This window comes from Somniosus microcephalus, chromosome 5 (genome assembly GCF_052327205.1).
Source record: "Somniosus microcephalus isolate GS21.2 chromosome 5, FLI_Smic_1.0, whole genome shotgun sequence".
Taxonomy (NCBI): Eukaryota; Metazoa; Chordata; class Chondrichthyes; order Squaliformes; family Somniosidae; genus Somniosus; species Somniosus microcephalus.
In genome coordinates, this window is record NC_140991.1 from 127,170,341 (window position 1) to 127,192,049 (window position 21,709).

The window sequence follows — 21,709 nt, forward strand, 5'->3', positions numbered from 1 at the left end:
TCCTTAGTTAGCCACGGATGGTGCTCCCTTCTCTTAAAATCTTTCTTTCTCACTGGAATATATTTTTGTTGAGAGTTACGAAATATCTCCTTAAATGTCCGCCACTGCATTTCAACTGTCTTACCCTTTAATTTTTCCAGTCCACTTTAGCCAGTTCTGCCCTCATGCCATTGTAATTGCCTTTGTTTAAGATCAGGACACTGGTTTGAGATACAACTTTCTCACCCTCTAACTGAATTTGAAATTCAACCATGCTATGATCACTCTTTCCTAGAGGATCCTTTACTATGAGATCATTTATTAATTCTGTCTCATTACACAGTGCCAGATCCAAGATAGCCTACTCCCTGGTTGGTTCCATTACGTACTGTTCTAGGAAACCATCCCGGATACACTCTATGAACTCCTCAAGGCCAATTTGATCTGTCCAATCAACATGGAGATTAAAATCACCCATGATTATTACCATACCTTTTTTACAGGCCTCCATTATTTGTTGATTTATACTCTGTCCAACAGTATTGCTACTGTTCGGGGGCCTGTAGACTACGCCCACCAGAGACTTTTTCCCCTTACTATTTTTTATCTCCACCCAAACCGATTCTACATCTTGATCTTCTGAGCCAATATCACTTCTCACCACTGCACTGATCCCATCCTTTACCAACAAAGTCACCCCACCTCCCTTTCCTTTCTGTCTATCCTTCTGAATTATCAAATACCCAGGAATATTCAGTTCCCAGCCCTGGCCACCTTGCAACCACCATCTTGGCTTAGTATAATGGCTCCTCCCTGTGCTAAAGAGCTCTACACGTGAATTTCCTGCATTACACTTTTTAAAAATGGGTGTAAAATGAAGCCCAGAAGTTTAGGTGTAGCAAGAAACAAAGTCATTTTTCTGGTGTTTTTATTGTGATTTTTTTTTTAATGCGATGTTTAAAAAAAATTATCCTCACCGAGACCTGTATTGTATTTTCTGTTGTTTTTGAATGCATTTTTATGGCTTCAATATGAGTCACATTAAAAAAATGAAAAGCATTCTCAATTGCATATTATTAAACGTGCTGTGCCTAATGTGGATTAATGATGGTTAGATGGCTCAAACTTAATTTTCACACTTAAATATGGTGTGAATGCCACGCTTACCTCGGGCTCCAATTTTACTGATTTCCTCTGGTTTATGCCAAATTTTAAGTTGCATCGTATAAGCTAATGAGATTGGCAGGAAATTTAGATGTAAATTGATATTGGCAAAATGGGTGTATGAAGGGGCACAATTTCAGGTGTAACTTCCCAATTACACCCTCACAGGGAATTCCACTTCCTTACAGTTAATTGTACAGCTACGTCCCCATATCTACTAGAAACAGTGTATTACAGAAAGCTTTGGAAGAGGCTTGGGAGCAAATCACCTGCTCGCTTTGTTGGGAGAAATGGTGTGTAGCACGAGATGACATAAAAGGGAATTAAAAAAAAAAATTAAGTAGAGGAGTGTAAAAGATGAAATGATAACAAACAATGGTTTTCTGTGCCAAGACCCTTCCAAAATACTTCAGTGCAAGATTAAAGTTTTGATATGAAAGTGTTTCAAAATTGGATCATTTTTTTGTGCCGAGGCAAAACCACATTCAAACCAGCAACAGTGCAAATGTGTTTTTAGGTCAATGCAAATAATTTTAAGACTCGTAGATCACCCATAGCATTGCTCATGGGTAGTTCAGGACGTGGAGTGTGGTTTGCCATGGTCCCACCCCAGCCTAGACAGAATAACTGCTAGAAACAGTATGTTACAGAATAACCGTTCGCCCATCTCTGTAATACAGCAAATTTACTGAAGCATTATATCATGACTGGCATGAGATGAAAATTTACACACCATATGTTTTCAAAAAAGGAATTTGATGCAAAAGATCCCCAAACTGGTGTGGTTGACATCGTAATCATATATTTCTCAATACGACAATGCGTTCTAGTTGTTATTTTTGAGTGGTATTTATTAAATAGGAACAATTTTATGGCTTTTCTCACATTTTGATACTATTGCATTCATATCAATTTTCAAATGGCCAACTTGGTGTGAAAAAGAATTGAGGGAGCACAGAATAAGTTTGTGCAAATGAGCTGTCAAGGATGTATTTTTATATGAAATCTATATTTGAGGTTATGGGGAGCGAGGTTAGTGTAAGCACATTTAGCCATTTTTACATGAATGGAAAATTACATTTCCTAAAAATGATTGAGATCCTTAAAAATTCAGTGTCTTAAATATCTTAAGCTTTTTGTACTGTTGTAAAAGTAATCATTTGACACCAATTTACTTTATCAGACTTTTAACTTTATGATGAAAGGAAGAGCATCTGAAAGACCCTGCAATATCAGTCTTTTCCTTTGAACCCATGTTTTTAATCTTGAATTAAGGTCCTGATGTGTCTTCAACCAGAAAGACCCTAATTGCTGTTTGGAAACAGCATGGCAGAAGATCCTCCAAAACTGAGCCTCCGACGGTTGGAACCAACTATCCAGAAATTTGTTAAAGTTGCAATCCCAACAGACTTGGAACGGTTACAGAAGCACCAGATAAATATTGAGAAGGTTTGTGGGATTTATGTAAATGTTAATGTGCTATACATATTTTCACTGTCAGTGGTACAGGTAGACTATCCTTTACCCGCACTTCCGAAAACCTCTAAAAACCGAAAGTTTTTTCGTGGAGCGTAAGTCGTGCGCACGACATGACCCGAGTGGCGCCAAACATAACAGGAGTGGTCCGGGAGCTCTGCCTTTCCCTGTGAGCAGGGCAGAGGGTCACAGAGTTCCCTCCTGGGTAGGAGATTGCAGGCCGAGCCGGGCAGTGTGAAGGAGGTACCGGGAGAGTGAACCCAGCAATACAGCGGCCCATCCGATAGTCTTTCCCCCCCCCCCGGACCTGATTTGCGGGCCAGCTTAGTGTAGGAGTCAGACGATATCCGGCTTTCCCACAACTGGCGGCGGCCGTCGAGCCCCAGACCCCCGCTAAGTCAAGGAATTCAGATACGGAGCAGGGGGAGCTGGAAACCTCGATCTAACGGCAGAAATCAGCAGCCGTTTTGTTAGGTTTTTTTTCTTCCCCTAGCATTTTTTCTTCCCCTAGCATTTTTTTAAACAGTCAGGCTGTGGAAAGAGTCTCTGTAGCTTAGCAACAGCTTCAGAGACGCTTCCAAGGCAGGTCCTGAGTGTTTACAAGCTAGTGTTTGTTGTCAGAAAACCTTCTGAAATCCGAAAACCGAAACACAGCTGGTCCCAAGGTTTTCGGATAAAGGATAGTCTACCTGTATATATTTGGGATAAAATATTTACTATTTCTACTTCAAGAGCAAGATTACACTGAATAATTATGGAGCTTGCTGTGAAATGCCTATTACTTGAAATTAAGTTAGTTACTGTAGTTTAAAAGAATTGAAAAATAAGTTAGTAATTCCAAGTTATTGGAATATTAGCCTGTATCTCACGGGGGCTGGAATCCAAAGAGGAGGAAGTGATGCTTCGTGGTACCGAATCTTGGTTAGACCCTTTCTGGTGTACTGCATTCAGTTTTGGGCACTGCACATCAGAAAAGATACATTGGCCTTACAGATTCAGCAGATTGACACCAGGCCTTCAAGGGTTAAATTATGAGGACAGCTTGTATACACTTGGCTTGGATTCCCTTGAGTTTAGATAGTTGAGGGATGCTCTAATCAAGGTGTTTAAAATGATAAAGGGATTCGATAGGGTAGATACAGAGTAACTATTTCCTCTGGTGGGGAAATCCAGAACAAGAGGGCATAATCTTAAAATTAGAGATAGGCCATTTAGGAGTGAAATCAGGAAACACTTTTTCCACACAATGAGTAATGGAAATCTGGAACACTCTTCCCCAAAAGGCTGTGGATGCCGGGTCAATTGAAATTTTCAAGACTGAAATTGACAGATTTTTGTTGGGTAAATGTATCAAGGAATATGATCAAAGGTGGGTGAATGGAGTTGAGGTACAGAACAGCCATGATCTAATAGAATGGCAGAACAGGCTGAAGGGGCTAAATGGCCAACTCTTGTTCCTATGGCATCTAATCATTGTCTTCTCTTCCTATGTTTTTCAACCTTGGTGGTGTCCTGCACTGTGGGCCTTGGTTTTATGCATTAAAATTAAGGGACGTTTTATATTTTTAAAAGTAATAAGTCAAGTAGTCTAGTGGTTTTTTTGCATACACTTGTCAGCATAAAATACCAACCTTTAAGTGAACTCTATTATCAATCTCATTCCACACTTCTATGCCTGGACCAATGGAAAGCAAATTGCAAAGGTTTGCCCTAAATGATCAAATGCATTTAAAACATTTACCTGGAAAAGCGAGAATTAATAGCCCTCTATGGCGATCCGAATTTTGATTATTGTAAAATGTAAACCGCAGTAGGATTTAGATGCAGGCTGTTCAGTAATTGTAATCAACCGCTGAGCTACCTGCAGATACAGAAATAGTCTTCTAGTTCTGGTCAGGTTAGGGATCGAAGATAATGGAGTGCAACTGAATTGCAGCTACTGTTGTAAAATGGTAGGTCTTTAACTCTGCTGGACTGAGTCATTATAGGAAATAGCATGTGGGACTGTATTTTCCTGAAATTTAATCTGACTTGATCCATATGTGGCCTTGTAAGTTGTAGAGCAGTGTCGGTCGTTTCGTCTCTCAATTCCAAAAAGAGGCCTTGATGTGGCCTGGGTCTATTAAAAATATAACCCCTATTATTATTCTTTCTCAATGTACAGGTAGACTATCCTTTATCCGAAAACCTCGGGACCAGCCGAGTTTCGGATAAAGGAGAATTTCGGATTTCGGAAGGTGGGTCGGCGGGGGTCCGCGGGGGTGTCGTGCGCACGACTTACGCTGACGCTCAGCGTAAGTCAGTCGGGGTCGGGGCCGGCGGGGTACGCGGGGGGGGGGTCGGCGGTTGTCAGGGCTGGCGGGGTCCGCGGGGGGGTCGGGGCTGGCGGGGTCCGCGGGGGGGTCGGCGGCTGGCGGGGTCCGCGGGGGGGTCGGCGGTTGTCGGGGCCCGCGGGGGGGGGGGGGGGGTCGGCGGTTGTCGGGGCCCGCGGGGGGGGGTCGGCGGTTGGCGGGGTCCGCGGGGGGGGTCGGCGGTTGTCGGGGCTGGCGGGGTCCGCGGGGGGGTCGGCGGTTGTCGGGGCCGGCGGGGTCCGCGGGGGGGTCGGCGGCTGGCGGGGTCCGCGGGGGGGTCGGCGGTCGGCGGGGGGTCGTGCGCACGACTTACCCTTTATCCGAACTTCCGCAACCGGAACCCTCTAAAAACCGAAGGTTTTTTCGTTCAGCGTAAGTCGTAAAAAACCTTCGGTTTTTAGAGGGTTTCGGTTTTCGGAAGTCCGGATAAAGGGTAGTCTACCTGTACTTACTTATTTTCAGATGGTGTATTGATCTTTGTATCCAATATGATGTGCATCTCGGATGTAGTGGGCATTGTTCAGTTTCTTTGTACAGTAAATAGTAAGGATATACTGCAGCCATCACTGTCCGATCTAGGACTCTAAAAGTTAGTAAATCCAAGATTGGTGTCACCTAATTTGCTATAACCTGTCTTCGCCTCTACTCTTCGACCTTGGCGGTGTCCTGTGGGCCCTAATCCACAGACTTCCATTGCTGCACTTTAGGGGTTCAGTATTGGATTCCAAGTGGAGAAATCATTGTGGTAATTGTGATGTGCACCATTCTTTGTAAATATAGTAGTGAAATAATGTCAATACGTAATCTAGGCTGACACTTCACTACAGTACTGAGGAAGTGCTGCACTTTTGGAGGTGCCGTCTTTTGGATGAGATGTTAAACGGAGGCTCCATCTGCTCTCTCGGACGTAAAAGATCCCATGGCACTGTTTCGAAGAAGAGCAGGCAAGTTCTCCCAGTGTCCTGGCCAATATTTATCCCTCAGCTAACATCACTAAAAAAACAGATTATTAGGTCATTATCTCATTGCTGTTTGTAGGAGCTAGCTGTGTGCAAATTGGCTGCCACATTTCCTACATGACCAGAGTGACACTTCAAAAGTACTTAATTAGCAGTGGAAGTGAAAGGTGCTATATAATGCAAGTTCTTTCTTTATACCAACTTACAAGTTTATTATATTGTTGGGATTGCAGCTTGAATGCTTTCTGTGGTGCCAAATTGGACTGTCACTCATTTATTAGTTAGTTAGTATTCATTGTAATAATTGTACATATGTTGTCACTTGTAATGCAAAGTCTATTGTAAGTTTACATATTAAATGTTAATTTACATGAAAACAGTTCTATTATTATGTGCACACAGTTTATTTGGCTTATCTTAAATTTCTGCATGTGTGCAGTGAAAAGTCAAACAAAATACACCCACCTGAACTCATGCTTTATAGGATTAGGGACCAGGGTGCTTAATTTAGAATTCTCTGTACTGGGCAATGCCTGCGACTCTAGTGGTTCTCCACTGCTCTTCCAGTGTGCCCCTCACTTTCAAACTTTGGGGAGGCCTAAAATGGATGGAGACGGATGGGAATGAAGATGTGAGGAGCAGAGGGAGAGAAGGATGGGGCTTAGGATGGTTTGAAGAGGGGAGGGCGTGAATTTTTAATGTTTGGGGGGTTTGAAATGTTTGCATAAGAAAAGGGGAGTTCTGACTTTTTTTGTGTATAGAAGGCCTTTATTTTTCAGTGTGTGTGATACTGCTTTATGGTGTATGGGGTCCTGCAATTTTTGTTTCTGGGATCTTACAACTTTTGTGTATGGGAGTTTCAATTTTCTGTGTATCAGGGCTCCCATTTCTGTAAAAGCACAAGGCCTCTAGCTCCAAAAGGTTGTACCATCCTGCTCTGTGTCATCTACTGAAAAATTCTGCAATTATGCAGTCATTAAAAGGTTTATTCATGAGTTAAAGTTGAAAACCAAGATAGGTCCTTGAAAAGTTGTAATCAGTTTGTTACTCAGTTCAATCCTCCGTTTTACTACACTATTTTCCTTCTTTTGGCATCGTGCTGAGGTGTGCATGCCAGATAACATTTCAACGCATGTAACAACTGGCCTGTGTTTTACAAGAAAAATCATTTTTCCTCACTGGGATTGGAGGTTGCCAGCCTCAACCATTTAGATTGGTTGGATGGTGCGACAAAAGGCTGTTGGAAACAATCAGCCTGATTTTACTTTCTCCCACTGTTGTGCATGAACTTGAGGCAGAAATGTTTTCATATGAGCTGATGGTTTCTGAGAGTTGTAATTAGAAATATGTTTATTTAATGATTGTCCCTGAAATTATATATAACAAGTAAGCTGCTAAAATGCAGCTTTAAACAAACCCTTAATGGAACTTTCTGCAGCATGCCAGACTTGTTGCCCCTACCTTTTTGGGGATATGAATGCATTAATTTGCTTTATTTGAACATTCCTATCACTGCATTTGCAGGATTGTAAGGATTTAGAAACAAAATAGAGAGTGGGATTGGAGGGGTGATGAGTTTTATTTTTTTAATTACAATGATATTCTCCTATGTAAGATTTTACTACAGGGTATGATTGTGATGTATGATATGGAATATTGGCCTGTTTGTGAGTGAGCTGTAGCGCCTGGCTGTGTTTGGTCATTTTGAAAGCAGATTTCAGTTTGTTTCCATGCTCATGGTGGCGATCTATGTGTTACCATGCCGTAACCAGAGAACGAGCCCTCACCATCTACAGGAAACTTTCTGGTATCCGGCACTGACTGGACCGAGCTGGTGCCGTCCCATCAAAACTGCCGTAGAAACCAGCGTTAATGTTAAAACATACGGAGCTTCTGAGCTCCGTGTGAAGCAACAAACCCTGTTGCTTAGCAACAGCTTCAAAACAGTTGGCGTAGCTTGCAAGTGTCTCTGTAGCTAAGCAACAGCTTCAGCTAGATCTTGCAGAGCCACGACTGCAGAAAAAAAGCGACGAAAAGAAAAAAAACTTATCTGATCCGACTCCTGAATTTTGCCGGCGGATAGAGCTTTCCGGTCATTTAACCTCCGGATAAACGAAAGTTTCCTGTATATTAGAAAGATCAGTATCTAGGGGAAATCTGAAGTGACTAATCAATAAGAGTATAATAGATTGCAAACCCCAAACTGGAGGGAGGCAGTCAAGTCCACCTGAGAGCAAAACATTCAGTTCCCATTCCTGCATACCGTGTTTCTGTATATATTTTCTAATAATTGCAGTATGTAGTGGTTTTGTTTTCTGTACAAGAAAATAAACTTTTTTGACTGAGTCAAAAGAGCAGTATAGGAAGAAAATACACTCGCTGATAATAGGAGATGAATGATTAACACGTTTGAATGACTTATCTTTGCTATTTTATTCGAGGGTACAAACCCATTTATTTAAAATAGGTTAACTCCGTTAAAATAGCAAGGAAGGTGCTAAAATGTTATTTGAACATGTTAAGTATCTGTCTGCTGTTATAACTAACAGTAATTTATAACCACATATTTGCAAAGTTTTGAAACACACAGCAGGTTGATCAGCAGCTAAAGGATTTAAAATCGGGTTAATATTTGTGTTTAACCCTTTATTAGAATTCATGTTCTAAGGTTTTGTTTCCTTCCTGAAGCTACATAGAACTATTTAATCAAATGTTATTTTTATCAGCTTGCCCTCAATGCATGTAATCACGCACCTGCCTATGGACTGCCAAAGAGTTGATGGTAGGGACAGCTGCAATAGTGCGCTAGTTTTGTTTTGCGCATGTAGAATGCACTGCTACTTGGGATTATTGTAGGTCAAGGATTTCAGTTTACATTAACATAATAGGTCAGAGTTACTGAATCTGAAAGTTGTACAGAATTACAGTAGGCTTCAAAATGTCGGAATATGCACTGTCAAAATTTAAATTTTGGGGGGAAGCTGCTAAGCAACCCTCTAGAAAATAAATCTTTCAGCGCTCACATCTCCCTTTAGTAAATTCTAAATCCACCAGTGCTGCAAACTGCACTTGTGTGTACTTTAGGTTTTTTTCTCCTGTATGGAATGACGGAGTATTGGTACATCTGCACTTTAAATTATGATGAGACACTTCCACAGCACTTTTAGTCTAACTCCTCATGTATCATAAGATCTATAGTCAGGGCTGTTTATGGTCTGTTGGCTTTTTTGGGACTCTCTGCTTTTTTGAAGCTGTTGGATCACTTTTTCCAGTTTTCAAGGTTAGAACCTTTTCTTTGTCAAACTGCCTAGACTGTGGTCACCAGCAAATTGGTTATGGAGCACAGTCTGCAGTGATGAAGGACGGTTAGTTTGAGAACATAATTGATCAGTTTGCAGATTGTTTGCAGTTTGCCAGTAGATGTTGTTACTAGGGATTCCTTTCTTGTTCAACTTGTCTTTGGTTCACATCCTTTCATATTTTTCCATCTCGTGCTTTTGATTACTTCCCAGTCTTATGCTTTTATCCCATTTTCTCCCTTTCACTGGCTTCAACGTTCTTGCAATGCATAGATCAGCTTTTGTGACAGAAGCTGAATAGCTTATTCAATCAAGTTATTTACATGACATTATTAAATTACAGTTTAAAAAAAAAACTCAAAGGTTTCAGGTTATTGATTGGATCATTCCCATATAATGTACCCACTTTTCAGGCTGAATAGACATTCAGGAGGTGAAATTTGTCTTGGACGATAGCAAATCCACAGCCCCTTTTACAGTTGACGATTCGCTATTGCCCGTTGTGCATTACTGGTCAAGACAGAATTCACCCCCCTCAGTCTACTCGATGGCTGTGAAGCGCTTTGAGACATCTTGAGGATGTGAAAGATGCTTGTGTCTTGTTGTCCTATATCAATTTGTTTCCACTCTAAAGCATTTATTAACAAAGTGCAGTATCTTAAAGAAACATCACTGTAAAGATCTTCCCCCCCCACCCCCCCCACGGCCGCCAATTTCATAGTTCCCCAATCCTGCACAACCCGCTTCTACCTCCTTCCCAAGATCCACAAACAGGACTGCCCTGGTAGACCCATCGTTTCAGCCTGTTCTTGCCCCACGGAACTTATCTCTTCCTATCTCGACTCTATATTTTTTCTCCCCTTGTCCAGTCTCTTCCCACCGACATCCGCGACTCTTCCGACGCCCTCCGCCACTTTAACAGTTTCCAGTTTCCTGGCCCCAACCGCCTCCTTTTCACTATGGACGTACAATCCCTCTACACCTCCATCCCCCACCAAGATGGCCTAAGGGCGCTCCGCTTCTTCCTTGAACAGAGGTCCAACCAGTCCCCATCCACCACTACTCTCCTCCGCCTGGCTGAACTTGTTCTCACATTGAACAACCTCTCCTTTGACTCCACTCATTTCCTCCAAATCAAAGGTGTTGCTATGGGTACCCGCATATGTGGAACACTCTTTGTTCCAGTCCTACTCGGGTCCCCTCCCTCACCTCTTTTTCCGGTACATTGATGACTGTATTGGTGCCATTTCCTGCTCTCGCCCTGAACTCGACAATTTCATTCACTTTGCTTCCAATTTCCACCCTTCCCTCACCTTCACATGGTCCATCTCCGACTCTTCCCTTCCCTTCCTCAAGTTCTCTGTCTCCATCTCTGGGGATAGGTTATTGACAAACATTCACTACAAGTCCACTGACTCCCACAGCTACCTGGATTACACTTCCTCCCACCCCGCCTCCTGTAAGGACTCTATTCCATTCTCCCAGTTTCTCCGTCTCCGCTGCATCTGCTCTGATGATGCCACCTTCCACACCAGTGCTTCCGACATGTCTTCCTTTTTCCTCAACCGAGGATTCCCCTCTACAGTGATTGACACGGCCCTCGACTGTGTCCGTCCTATCTCCCACTCAGACCTCACTGTCCTCGGCCTCTTGCATTGTTCCACGGAAGCTCAGCGTAAGCTCGAGGAACAGCACCTCATCTTTCGATTAGGCACTTTACAGCCCTCTGGACTCAACATAGAGTTCAACAATTTCAGATCATAACCTCGGCCCCTATCATATTTATATATTTTTATCTACACTTTTTGTTTGTGCTTTTTTTTCCCTTCCCACATGGCAGCTGTCTTTCATTTTGCCAGCGCAATCCACACTTCATCTAGAGCCATCCTTTGTTTCTTAACCTATCCCATTACCATCTCCTCTTGCCTTGAATATCTCTTAATGCCTCTTTACTTCTCCTGCCTTCCATCCTATCACAGACCTTCCCTTTTGTTCTTTCATCCCCTCCCCCATTTCCCAGCCCCTAAACTTGCTTTTAAATCTGCTCCATTTCCTGCTTTTTTTCCAGTTTTGATGAAAGGTCTTCGACCTGAAACGTTAACTCTGTTTCTCTCTCCACGGATGCTGCCTGGCCTGCTGAATTTTTCCAGCTGTTATCACTGTAAAGTGACTGTGGCCCAGGAGTGGATAATTCCCATATGCAGCAACATTACTTAAACATGTACATTGACAGAAAGGTAATATTAGTTGGAGTTATGACAACATACCTGAAAGAAAATAAGTACTCTTTTGGCTCTACTAATACACAGAAGTGAATTCTTTAAGCGGGCTTTGCTAGTTACATTTTTAACATGAGTATATTTTACATTTCCTGTAAATGCCTTATGTTGGACAGTTTAAAAAAAGTGAATTTTTAACCATGAAATATCAGCTCCCGATGTTATTCAGGAGCAGCTACATGTTTAATCCCTGATAGTTTTGCTGTTTAAATATCATGGTGTGGCGGTACCACCGGTTGTCCCTTACATTGAGATACATAATTCCCTTTAACTTACCTTTAAATGTATCTGTTACTGCACTCAGGCTTCATTCCTGTACTCTGCGTGATGACACCAGAGCTCGGAACCTGCTGACAGTCGAGCTCGGAACCTGCTGACAGTTGAGCTCGGAACCTGCTAGCAGTTGAGCTCGGAAACTTCTAGTTAGTCCTCGTGGCGTCCCTGCTGGGGAAAGACCTACACCACGGTGCTCCTACAGTCAGCCATCTTACCTGCTACCTTACCTGTTGTATTTAACCTGTTCCTGTAAATAAACAACTTATTTATGGTTCGTCGAAGTCGAACTCAATTATTTAGTGGCACACGAATCGCTACATTGGTGACCCAACGACGTGAGTACGGGAGCTCATCAATTCCAACACTACAATTGGTGAACCCGTATCCGTGAACGATTTTCACGGTAGCAACGCGCGCCTGAACCTCGTCTTCCCACAAGACGACCATGCACAACCGACGACAACCACGGAACAGCAACCGCCTAACACCGATTCCTCCAAAGGCGACCCCGTCTTTGCGAACGTATTCGCAAGGTAAGTGCAGTCTGGAGCAGATCCCGTTTGACACGGACAAAACTCAACCGGACCCTGTTTCTGTGTGTGCAATTTTCACAAAAGAAGCACGCCATGGAAGCACCAGCCGTTTTGCTGTCGCTACCACAATCCAGGGAGCCACAGTCTCCCTCGTGCTTTATAAAGGTAGACGCCCCGTTCGACGAGAACATCGATGCGGCGCCGACCACGCACTTGCTTACGGTCCCCGTACTCGTCTTTCCTACCGTCACACGGATCGTCCGCCTCTACATCCAAAGCAACAGCAAGTATACATCTCTCCAAGCGCGGGGTACAGCATGTTCGGGCCCACAAAATCGGAGCGCGCCCTGCGGGGATACCACGAGGACTCACCCCCACGAAACACGAAGACGCACTCCTCGCGCACGAGGACCCATCCCTCGCGAACCACGAGGACCTATCCCTCGTGAAAAACGAAGACTCCTTCCCTGCCAACGATGCGCCAACCCGTCATCCTGCTGGTTGTGTTACCTACTACACGTTTTGGTGCGAACGAAATGCGTTGCCGCCCTCACGGCTGTGTTCTCCTAAATCTACAACAGTTACAAGTTTTGCTGCCCTCCAGGCAGAGTTGACCCCTCCTGAAAGCAATAACAACCCGGACCGTTGCCGCCCTTTCTCCAGTTTTCCCTTTAACAAACGCAAACCTCTACTAACGCTGCACGCATCGAGGACGGGTCCAACGGGCATCCTGCGGCCGCGATCAGCCACGTGAAAGTTGCTGGCCTCACCGATCACTGATCAACGCAGCAACTCTTCACCCTCTGTTGTGTTAACGTCGTAGCACTATGGCACGCACCGTTCCGCGTGTTCCAGCCTCCCGAAGGTTTCGCTCACCTGTCGGCGAGTTCACCGACCTCGCCTGTCAAGTCCTTCTGGATCGCTTGTTTGGCGTTCCTGCAGAGTTCATCGGAACAAGGACTTGTTTCAACATCAACGGAGACATCGCCCGCGTCCGCCCAACCTGCCTGTCACTTTGACAAGGCCTGCTGTTTCGCACATCTCCACGGTCCTTCGCCTGATGGATACGTTTTATTCGCCATGACGCGCGTAAGGATCCGCTCACGAGCAGCATCTTCAGACCTCGCCTACCAAGTCGAGACAGCACGACCGCCGTGACCACCAGCTCGTCAGACCATCTCATCCTTGGACTTTTGTTAAAGCGAATTCGGGGGGGGCCTATGTGGCGGTACCACCGGTTGTCCCTTACATTGAGATACATAATTCCCTTTAACTTACCTTTAAATGTATCTGTTACTGCACTCAGGCTTCATTCCTGTGCTCTGCGTGATGACATCAGAGCTCGGAACCTGCTGGCAGTTGAGCTCGGAACCTGCTAGCAGTTGAGCTCGGAAACTTCTAGTTAGTCCTCGTGGTGTCCCCGCTGGGGAAAGACCTACACCACGGTGCTCCTACAGTCAGCCATCTTACCTGCTACCTTACCTGTTGTATTTAACCTGTTCCTGTAAATAAACAATTTATTTATAGTTCGTCGAAGTCGAACTCAATTATTTAGTGGCGATGCACACGAATCACTACAATGGGGCACTTTACTACTAGAATGTGTGGGACATGCTCCTGCCAGCTAACGATTTATAGTTAAATAAAAAATATAAGTTTACAGCCTTTATAGAACACTAAACTGGAAATTTCTGGCATATAATTTGTTGATTGTTCTGCCAGTTCAGAGCCCTTTCTGGTAGGGTTTCATATGTGGCTTAGAAATTGTCTTCTGAAAGATAATGATTCTGCTGGTTGGGATCTCTTGAAGTATCACAGCTTAAAAACCAGTGTAGCAGCTCATGATAAAAGTTCCAAGTATTAAACATTGATTTGTCAGTTCTAGTCTCTCAACAGCCTCTATTGAAGCTGGTAGACCCATCTTTTATGAGGTAATTTCTAAGTCACTGGCAGAGTTTTAAGCAGTGTGACCAATTTATTGCACACAGCTTCACTGTCTGAAACTTTTATCTGAAAAGGATGTGAATTGGAAAAGCAATTATTTTATGAGGTAATTTAGCAGTGGACTGTGCTCCTGGATTTGAAATTGGGGATTAAATGTGTGACTGATTCAGTTGGCTGTAAACTTAGATTTTTTACTTAACTATAGATCGTTAGCTGGCAGGAGCATGTCCCACACAATCTGAAATAGAGGCAACCCAGAGACAAGAGTCCAGCATGTGCAGAGACCCTGTGGTAGCCTCTGGCAACTGTCCATATAGAAAATAAATTGCCAAGCTTTAGTTTTGGTGGAGTCTGCAGCCATTTTGATCCCTTTATAGAACACTAAACTGAAAATTTCTGGCATATCATTTGTTGAAATGCAGGTAGGTTGTATTAAAGCTGTTAAAGTTCAGGGCACTGTGACAGAAAACAAAATAATCTTCAAAATTTTCTAATATAGTTGTAACCCTGTTTTGATCACTCAAAGTTTACTCAGACTGAATTAGTATCTAGTTTAATTACTTTATCAATATATCTATGGAGCACTCAAACATCAAAAAAATTGAATCTAAATCACAAGATTACATTTTTAATTTTACGCAGAGTCTCCACTCGGGATTATTCAATGTTTCTGTAAAATTCATAGTAACTGTACTTGGCATTAGAACATCTAATATTTAACTCTGGCCTTTGGTAAAATATGTAAACTATAGTATCAGAATTCTTGATATGTTTATGCAATGTATTTTGAAGTTAAAAAAAAAAATATGCATGCTTTTGTATAACATTTGAAATAAACACTGCATTAGACATTTTCAAAATATAATAAAGTAAATTAGAGAAGTAGAATTGCAGAACACTTGTTACTTAAAATTAAAAATCATGATTCTTAGTACAGTATTTGTATCCCACCAGTCCTAGGATTATTAAGTTATGGTTTGTTATCTTCAGAATAGATGAACTCTGTGATGTGACTATGCAATTTTTTTTTTACAGTACCAGCGATGCAGTCAATGGGACAAGCTGCACCAGGAGCACATCAATGCAAGCCGTACTGTGCAGGTAAACAGTGTTTGTGTGCCTTTTTAGGTTGTTATATAGTTTTGATATTGAAAATGATTGAGTGCCATTGTGAAGAATTTTCTCTCCTACATGTTTTTGCTTGCTTGTGCTGTTAATCTGAAAAAGGAACCTTTCAGATGTATTTTGTCGTAATGGGAGGGGTTGTAAAATTATTAAAGTATGTGGTCTTTTTTTAAAGCTCCTTTGTAGCATGCTTGATGTATTTGATAATAGATTGCTTCATAGTTCCAGTACTCTTAGAACTTGCATGGTAAATTCTTTAGGGTTGATTTAAGGAGTTGGACTGCTGTAACTTTCTGGAGTCCAATAATCTAATTAGAAAGCAGCAAATTGAATTCTATATTCATTTTATTATGTTATTTAGGAATCCCATTCTACTTAAGCTTGTTAATTGTGAGCTCTCTCCGCAGGACTGAGTCATTTTCATAGTGGTGCTGGCATACTGATATTGCACAATTGAAGTTGGGCGAATTCTGCTTGGGATGAAGAAATATTTCTCAATTTGGTGACTTAATCCATTTTAATTTGAATAGACCCAACCCAATAATTTTCCCCCCCTTTTCCATTAGTAATTAAAGCTTTAATGCAAAAATCAATATGGCAACACAGTGAGGCACCTAATTTATAGCTTCAGGCAAAAGAACATAAATAGGAGCAGGAGTAGGCCATATAGCCCCTTGAGCCTGCTCCGCCATTCAATAAGATCATGGCTGAACTTCTGCATCAACTCCACTTTCCCGCCCTATCCCCATATCCCTCGATTCCCTTAGTGCCAAAAAATCTATCGATCTCAATCTTAAACATACTTATCGACTGAGCATCTACAGCCCTCTGGGTCAAGAATTTCAAAGATTCGCAACCCTCTGAGTGAAGACATTTCTTCTCATCTCAGTCCTAAATGACCTACCCCTTATCCTGAGACTATGCCCCCCAGTTCTAGACTTTCCAGCCAGGGGAAACAACCTCTCAGCATCTACCCTGTCAAACCCTCTAAGAATTTTATATGTTTCAATGAGATCACCTCTCATTCTCTAAACTCCAGAGAATATAGGCCCATTCTACTCAATCTCTCCTCATAGGACAGCCCTCTCATCCCAGGAATCAATCTAGTGAACCTTCGTTGCACCCACTCCAAGGCAAGTATATCCTTCCTTGGTTAAGGAGACTAAAACTGTACACAGTACTCCAGGTGTGGCCTCACCAACGTCCTATATAATTGCAGTAAGACTTCCTTACTCTTACACTCCAACCCCCTTACAATAAAGGCTAACATACCATTTTCCTTCCTGATAATCTGTTTTTTAGTGTTGTTGGTTAAGTGATAAATATTGGCTAAGACACTGGGAGAACTCCCCTGCTGTTCTTCGAATAGTGCCATGTAATTTTTTACGTCTACTTGAGAGGGCTTACAGGGCCTCTGTTTAACATCTCGTCTGAAAGACAGCACCCTTGACAGTGCAGTGCTTCTTTAGTACTGCACTGGAGTGTCATCCTAGGTTATGGGCCAATGGTACCTGAAAGCAGAGCTCCGACTGAGGCTGGACTCCAAACTCAACTGGCCCTTCAAACTCAACTGACTTCTTGCTGCTCAAAACTAATTTCTTGCCTGTGAACAAATTCTTACACAATAGCCCAATTTCTATAGGAAAAATCTGCCAATCCCAGGTTTTTCCACTATGCTTAAAGCAGATATACTTACTATATAGCAGATGAGAAGACTCTTGAGCCTTAGGGTGACAGTTGCTGCAAAGTGTTACTAGCAGGCTGGACGTGCAGTCACGTGATCATGTATCTATCTTGATTGAGCTGCAGAGAGATATGGTGTAGGCCCATACTGTGGCCAGGAGAATGGAGAAAATCAATTCACCCATTTTAAAGTCAGTTGTGCTACTCACTATACCAGTTCCTGGCATCTGCTGTCCAGCTAACAAAGGATCAAACCCAAACTTGTCAGCTGTTTAATGAACAAATGGTGACTATTCTTATAGGGGCGGTAAGCAGGGTTTCTTTGGGGCCAAATTGGCTCTAAGGTGATATGCCTAATAATGGGAGATTGGAACCAAATCCATCCTTATGGCAAACTCGATACCCGAACCAGGAAGATCTGCAGCTCGGCAGGAAGGTTTGTAGGACTCCAACAAGACGCAGTTAACAATAGACCAGGCAGCCCACCTCATTGAGACTTGGTAGGTTAGATCTGTCACTAGCGGGCTGGGATCCTTCCCCTACAGCTTCAGATAATGCAAGCCAACATCCTAATGGATCCTACTTGGACAAACAGTGGAAAGTGTACCAATGCTTTGTGCTGGTAGGCTGCCTAGTTTCAGGTAGTTAAACTCCAGCTGTACCTCTGCACACAAGTTAGGATCCATGAGGCTTGGCGTTTGCTAGCCAGATGACCAAGGTGAAGATGGCCTTGGGTTTCCTGAATTCCTTTGATGGCATTTGATGCACTAACTTCATCTGATCTCATTGTGGCTAACTCTCCCTGTAGTGTGTGCAAAACAGTAGGTTGACTGTACCCCCTGTATTGGTTGGTTGGCCCAGTGTGCGTAAGACTTGAATAAGAAAACTGTTCAGGAGAAACAAGACTGACAGCCATATAGAAAATGCATTTGTTCAGCTTTTAATTGGGCCCATCATCTAATGGGGCTTGATCTTATCTTTGCGCAATAATAAGCGTGATGTCAGCTCATTGGAATGGAGATCAGGCACAGGAAGGAAGTGATGTTTGGAGCCTGAGAGCTCAATGTTACACATTTATGTGTAGTTTCAGAATTACTTTACTAGAGTGTGGGACCAGGTTGCATGCTTGGTCCCTCTGCCAGGGAATTGTATGTGGAGTGGGAATAATAGGAAGCGGAAAAATAAATTGTGCCTTCTGAAAGAGTATAATCATTTCATTTTAGGTGACCATAATTGAGGACTGCTTCTCAGCTTTAACCATTGATCAGTTTGAATTTTTGAATCTTAATTGCAGTCTGATGGGCAGTTAAATTGGTGAAAGAAGTTAGAGTTTCAATTTTGAACAACTAGTGTATGCAGTTGCACCTTATCTGTGATCTCAAGAAGTTGAAAACCTTCAATAGACATTAACCAGACTTCTAAGTCATTTACTCATCAAACGCACAGAAGTTTGCTTTTTTGATTTAAAAATTAACACAATGGGAACTTTTTCACAGATTTCACAGTAACTAGCACATTTTAAAATGGTGTGCAAGCACTAGAAAGAGCTAACTTCATTTTTGGGGGGAAAATTGAGCTGATACAGTTTTTAGTGATGTCTTCATGTAACTCGTGACATTTTTGACTACTTTTTGAAAGATTTTCACAACCTTCACCAGCAGCAACTGTTGTGGGGGATAGAGGGATTTATGCCAGTGTTGCTGACATTTCTAGTTGATTAGCTGTTGCAGCTTTGTTTTCACAAATAGTATCGAAACCACTGAGGCGGAGGTTATAACAAGCTGCTGCCTTTAACAGCCTGTGGTCTGTAGTAACAGTTACACACCGTTTATCTGTAACATACACACACTTTTAGGTTTTGTAATTTTGCAAATATGTAATAGAACATGTTGATTGTATTTAGTAATATTTACAAAGGACACTCCGTATAGAAAGTTTTAAAGGGATATTACAAGGACTATCCTGACGAGTTGCATGATTATCACCACTGCTTTAAACAGCCTCCTAACATGATTACCAGGAGAGCAACATTATTTTTGCAAGTTATAAATAATGAGATCTTGGAAATAATACTAGGCTGGATTTTCTCCAATATGTCAGAAGCTAGTATTTTTTTTAACATAAGTAAAGTCAAAGATGATAAAAGATCACTGAGAACTTCCCTCTAATATCCCAGCTTTCCCATTATAACAGTCAGTCTCATTTTGAATGTCTTAATATTTTATCTGTACTACCCTGCTGGCATATTGTTACAAATATCTATCACTCTGAGTAAAGAAGTTGATCCTCAACTCTGTTTAAAAATGGTTATCATTCATTTAGATTTATGTCCTCTGGGTATGCTTTCCCGGCCTTGATTTGAAGTATTCTAGGTTTACCATTTAATATGCTTCAATTAAGTCGTCATCTCAACTACCTCCGTTATAGACCATGGCTACTGAAATGGCAGACTGTGGTCCATATCCAGACCTTCATATGATTGGCTGCTCCTAGAGAGTTTCTCATTGTGAGCACTGTCTCTAAGCTGCTCTTGTGATGTTGTGGGTTCCATGCCCACAGATACTGTATGATCTGCATGCTGTAGTTTTAATTAATTTGGTTAGCTTTCTCCTCTTCATTGCATATAATTTATTGATGTGTAAATATAAAATGTATGGTCTGGGTTATTTGACCTAAGACTATCTTTGGGCACAGTAGATATATTTTCTGATCTCAGTACTAATGGAATTGGAGCATGGTGAGTGCAACCCTTGATGACTTCCAGCCAGGCAGAACTCTTGGGAATTCCCAGGGTCAGTCCCAATTCATGATGGGCTCCCGACCCATTGGGCCTGACACATGAAGTTCTCCAAAGGCTTGGCGGGGGAGGGGGGCAGAGTTTAATGGTATGCGTGGCCACTTAAGGCTAAGTGCCTGCATATGGGAGTGAATATTGTCGCCTTTCCAAAGGCTGTATGGGTAGTATTTGATAAAATTAGGTCTAACAGTACCAAAGAAAATAATGAAGAATATAGCTAGTATTGTAAGACAAAAAATAAATATGCAAAAGGACTAACAGCTAATATAAAAGGAAATAGGGTTTTTTAAGCATGTAAAAGAATAGTTAAACAGAGGGTAAGACTATGCAAAGATGAGATGAGATGAGAAATCTCATTGTGGAGGAAAGGGTATAGTAAAGATATTAAATATATTTTGCATTTTGTCTGCTGGTGGAAGTGAGAATGTAGGTGTTCTAGGGGAGGATTTGGAACAATTGTTGAGATAACTGTAGAAGAGGATTTGGTTCTGAAAAAATGAGGAGAACTCAAGGTGAATGAGTCACCTGGCCTTGATGACATGCTGTTGAAGGAAGTCAGAGATGAGATAGCAGAGGCTTTGACCACAAATTTTCAGTTCTTCTCAGATATGCAAATTGTGTTGTGGGACTGGAGGGTAGCTGATATAACACTTCTGCTCGAGAAGGGTGTAGAGAGTCACGTGTCTCTGGTAAACAGGATCGAGTGAAAACCAATATGGTGGGTATATTGTGTTTAATCGGAGTTTAGGACGGAATATAACATGCTAGTAATACAACAAAAACATACGACCATGACAAGTAGCTGGTACCGGACCCGATCGGACAGATGGCTGGCGTGCGTGAATAGTTCTCTGGCTTGCGACCTCTCTTCCTCTTGTCTAGAACCTCCGAGTTGGTGAGCATGGGATCACTCTCGAAAGAGTGTTCGACCAGCCCAACTTCTGCTTGGCTCTTCCCTCCACTGTCTGTGTGGGCAAGCCCTCAGGGTGTTACTTTTTATTCTCTTTTTAGGGGTGGGCCTGAGGCCAAATTATTGACGAGACCATTTAACCTATAGAAGTTCCCCTAAAAACTCAGTACCCAATGGGTCGTCGAGTTCTTTGTCTCAATTCTTAGGTTAAAGCCCTCCCTCAAAGGGGTCTCATGTTCTTTGGCAATTTATCTTTCTTGTTTTTACATTTTGAAGGTTCCTCCACTGGAATTTGTCCTATCTCTCTTTGTCCATATCTTCCCTGGCACAGCAAGTATAAGGCCTGACCTTGTACCCTCTCCATCAAGGGGCCCAAGTCAGCGTTGTCTTGCTCATCCTGCCGTTATCCAAACTATCTCACTTTAATCTAACAGACTGTTCAATCCTGAGATGGCTACCTTAACTCCCCAAAATTCCTTTTATTCTATCTCTTTTATACCAATTAACTCTTAATTATCTTCACAAGTAGTTCTGTTAAACAAACGCCAAATTCTACCCTAGCATTATAATGTTTTTTAGTAATAATGGAAGAAACATAAGTTGGGCCTTCATTGGCCAAATGAAAGATACATTAACAAAGTCAAAACCCTAATTTACAAACAACAGACAGCTAGCCTGGCAGGGCAAGGCCATGCTATGGGCCCCTATGTGGGATGTTCTGCATGCTCAAATCTAACTAATTAAAAAGACTGTATCAAATTTTACTGAAAGTTTTCCAGGAAAACGAAACTTACGCAGTTCCAGTATAACATAACTTATACATTAACCTCTTACTTGTCTTGAGCAGAAACATACAATCATTTAAACACTATTATTTGCATAGCCATATACAATTTTAGGCACCCCTAGTTTCTAACAAGGGAGAAAGGATAAA

General features: G+C 42.2%; 1 protein-coding gene across 7 annotated transcripts in view; it reads left to right on the forward strand.

Moving 5' to 3' along the window:
• LOC147117307 (syntaxin-17-like) overlaps positions 1-21,709 on the forward strand; it is a 99,400-nt gene that overhangs the window by 38,929 nt on the left and 38,762 nt on the right. For 6 of the 7 annotated variants that reach the window (XM_085988185.1, XM_085988190.1, XM_085988189.1 and 3 more), the window contains 2 exons: positions 2,419-2,592; positions 15,296-15,361. In XM_085988185.1, the coding sequence (XP_085844311.1) occupies positions 2,470-2,592; positions 15,296-15,361 (189 nt within the window). In that variant the 5' untranslated portion in view covers positions 2,419-2,469. Of the gene's footprint in view, positions 1-2,418; positions 2,593-15,295; positions 15,362-15,792; positions 15,813-21,709 lie in introns of those variants that run through there. The other variant, XR_015078416.1, reaches the window with a different exon arrangement.